This window comes from Eucalyptus grandis, chromosome 2, assembly GCF_016545825.1.
Source record: "Eucalyptus grandis isolate ANBG69807.140 chromosome 2, ASM1654582v1, whole genome shotgun sequence".
NCBI lineage: Eukaryota > Viridiplantae > Streptophyta > Magnoliopsida > Myrtales > Myrtaceae > Eucalyptus > Eucalyptus grandis.
The window spans coordinates 723,757-726,411 of NC_052613.1; the positions used below are offsets into that span (position 1 = coordinate 723,757).

A 2,655-nucleotide genomic window follows, 5' to 3' on the forward strand; every position below is an offset into this window, starting at 1 on the left:
GTAGATTTTAAAATTGGATGAAGAAACCCTTATTTTTCTTGGACTCCTTATAGCTGTACAAACGAGGAAAATTAAATAAAATGAGTGAAAGTTTCCTCTTCTATCCAGAGGAGTTGAATTCGTGCAAGTTATCCATGGTTGGGGCCAAAGTCAAATATTTGACTTTGGGCGCACATATTCCACGTTGATGAAAGAGAGCCGCACGTAGAGCGGCTGAAACCCTACAAGAGAAAAGAGAGCTGCGTGTAGGAAGTCTTGCACGTGGAGCCCAAAAAAAAGGGTGTTGAGCCCAAGTCAAGACTTTGACTTTTACATATATACAAGGCAAACATCTCCAAAGCAAACGTCTCCAAGAGGTTGTGCTGCCGAAGCCCTACGAAAGTAGAATAAGGAAAAGGAGCCGCAACCCGCACATGTCAAGCTGAAGAGAGTTGCGCGTGTTTTTGTTTCGAGCTTGAATGCACAGTAATTTTATGCAGTGAATTTATATCTAAGTGAGTTGTTTATTTATAAATACATTGGGTTTGGAGTTAAATTTAGATGTGAGAAATACCCAAGCGTGTGAACGATTGTAAACTTTGATTATCTTATTATAGTGGATTATTTGCTGCTAGCTCTCCCATGAACGTAAGTACCGATATTCGGACCGAATCACATAAATTTATGATATCCTTATTATTTTTTTCGTTTATTTCTCTGGTAATTTTGTGTTCACGTAAATTGTAAGATCATGTAGTTTTCGCGTATTATATTCCAACAAAAACAGTCATATTAGCTGTTCAGATGGTGGGTAGTTAGCAAATTGCCTGAACTGTAAATGTCGGAGAAACTCATTTAAATGAAGCAAGAAGAACAGCTCAATATGAACGGATGTTCCATAATATGAAATCAAACAATAATTCGAGCTCATGTACAGGGAAATGTCTACATCATCATGACCTTAAATTCATCGAAGCTGATCACACCGTCTCCATCGAGATCGAAATGACGTATCATGGCCTTGCAGTCATCCTCAGCCTTGGACTCCCCGAGCCTAGAGAGCATCCTCTTGAGGCTCTTCGGCGTGATGAACCCGCACCCGTCCGTCACGTACATCCCGAACGCCTCTCGCAAGTCGCCCATCTTCTCTTCCTCGCCCCCACCTTCCATGAACCCAACGAAGTCCTCCAAGCACAGGAGGCCATCGCCGTCCGAGTCCAGTGACTCGACCGTGACCTCCGCTTCCTTCAGGAGCAGCTCTCCGCCGGTCAAGCCCACATGTCGCCTCAGCTCCGAAGGCGAAAGCTTACCGTCTCCATCCTCGTCGAAGCACCGGAACACACGCTCGTACTGTTCAGCTTCAGCTAGCCTCACCATGTTATGACGTTACACCGAAAAGCGAGATTACTCAGCTAGAACTAAGAAAGACAGAACCAAGAGAAGAGAGGAGCGAAGGCGGAGTTGAGATTTTGCATGGTCGAGCATGGAGCTTATATAGATGGTAAGTGTACCGCGTGAGGCACGGAAGAGAGAGCAGCGGGGATAGAGCGCAGAAGTTGCTGTGAGATTTCCCTTAAAAAAAAAGTCGAGAGAGAGAGAAGGAGAGAGGAAGGACAGAATAGATTTCTGTGCGGACGCAAGCTTGACAAGGCGATGGGTTTTCAAGCGGCCGCCAAAAAAGGCATCATGGAATTTCAACCCTGTCTACGCTACGTGCGGATTGTCTTGTTCCACTTGATTAAAGGAAACTTCGTCGACGGTTCCGCAAAACACTAGGTGGGATGAATCTTCAATTGGATGAAACAGTGAGATGAGATCATTATGATATAAAAAAAATCGAGATTTATATAGGAATCATTATGATTTCAAAATAAAAGAAGATGCAAATCATCTTTCTAAACTTGTTGACAATACTAAAGGAAAGTACATTTAGTAATATTAGAAATATTAAGAATAATTCAGATGATTTTCTATATCTTTCAAAATTCTATATATGTCCTCTATAATTGTACTTTTCTTGATTGATATGTTATCTTATTTAACCATTTTATAAAACTTATAGAAAGGCTAGTGTAATCTTCATTATGATATATCAAAATATACATAATTACTATTTTCTGCGTATGTTTCTTATTTCTCAACTTGGTATGAGAGCTTTCAATCCCGTGGAAATCTAAGAGCACACCATGCACCCCAGTGCACATCCAAATAAATCCATCCCCATCATCGCTTCTCAATAGTGTTCACTTCATGTAGTCCTTTCTATAATAGTCGTGTTTTGAAGCTAATCGCACCAACCGGATCATTTGGTCGATGCTAGCCACACAAACCACATCCTAGTAACTATTTTCCAGGCGAACTGCATCATTCAGTCGAGTCTTTTTCATGGAGGTCACTTTCTTTCGATGCCAGCTACACAAGCCGCATCCCAGTAACTATTTTCCCATTCAGTCGTATAAGTTGAGTCACTCAGCTACTATTTCACAAGCTAGCTGCATTGGCCACTTGCTATTTCCCCTCTGATTCTTGACCTTTTGCTTGTCGTTTCGAGAAGTCAACACCACCACTAGATTGCCACCCTCAAACGAGCCAAATTTGGAAGATGTTACCTAACACACCACCACTCCACAAATCAACAAGCCCGATGCATCGCAGTGTCATTAGAGAAACAAGTTT

General features: G+C 41.9%; 1 protein-coding gene across 1 annotated transcript; it reads right to left on the bottom strand.

Annotated features, from left to right (window-relative positions):
• Positions 1-857: 857 nt before the first annotated feature.
• On the bottom strand, positions 858-1,562 carry LOC104416980 (putative calcium-binding protein CML19). The gene has a single exon (XM_010028310.3). The coding sequence runs from the start codon at positions 1,354-1,356 to the stop codon at positions 925-927; it is 432 nt and encodes a 143-aa protein (XP_010026612.1). The 5' UTR covers positions 1,357-1,562; the 3' UTR covers positions 858-924.
• Positions 1,563-2,655: the final 1,093 nt, after the last annotated feature.

Excerpts from the sequence above, each read along its gene's own strand:
- LOC104416980 (XM_010028310.3), bottom strand. The coding sequence starts at position 1,356 with ATGGTGAGGCTAGCTGAAGCTGAACAGTACGAGCGTGTGTTCCGGTGC.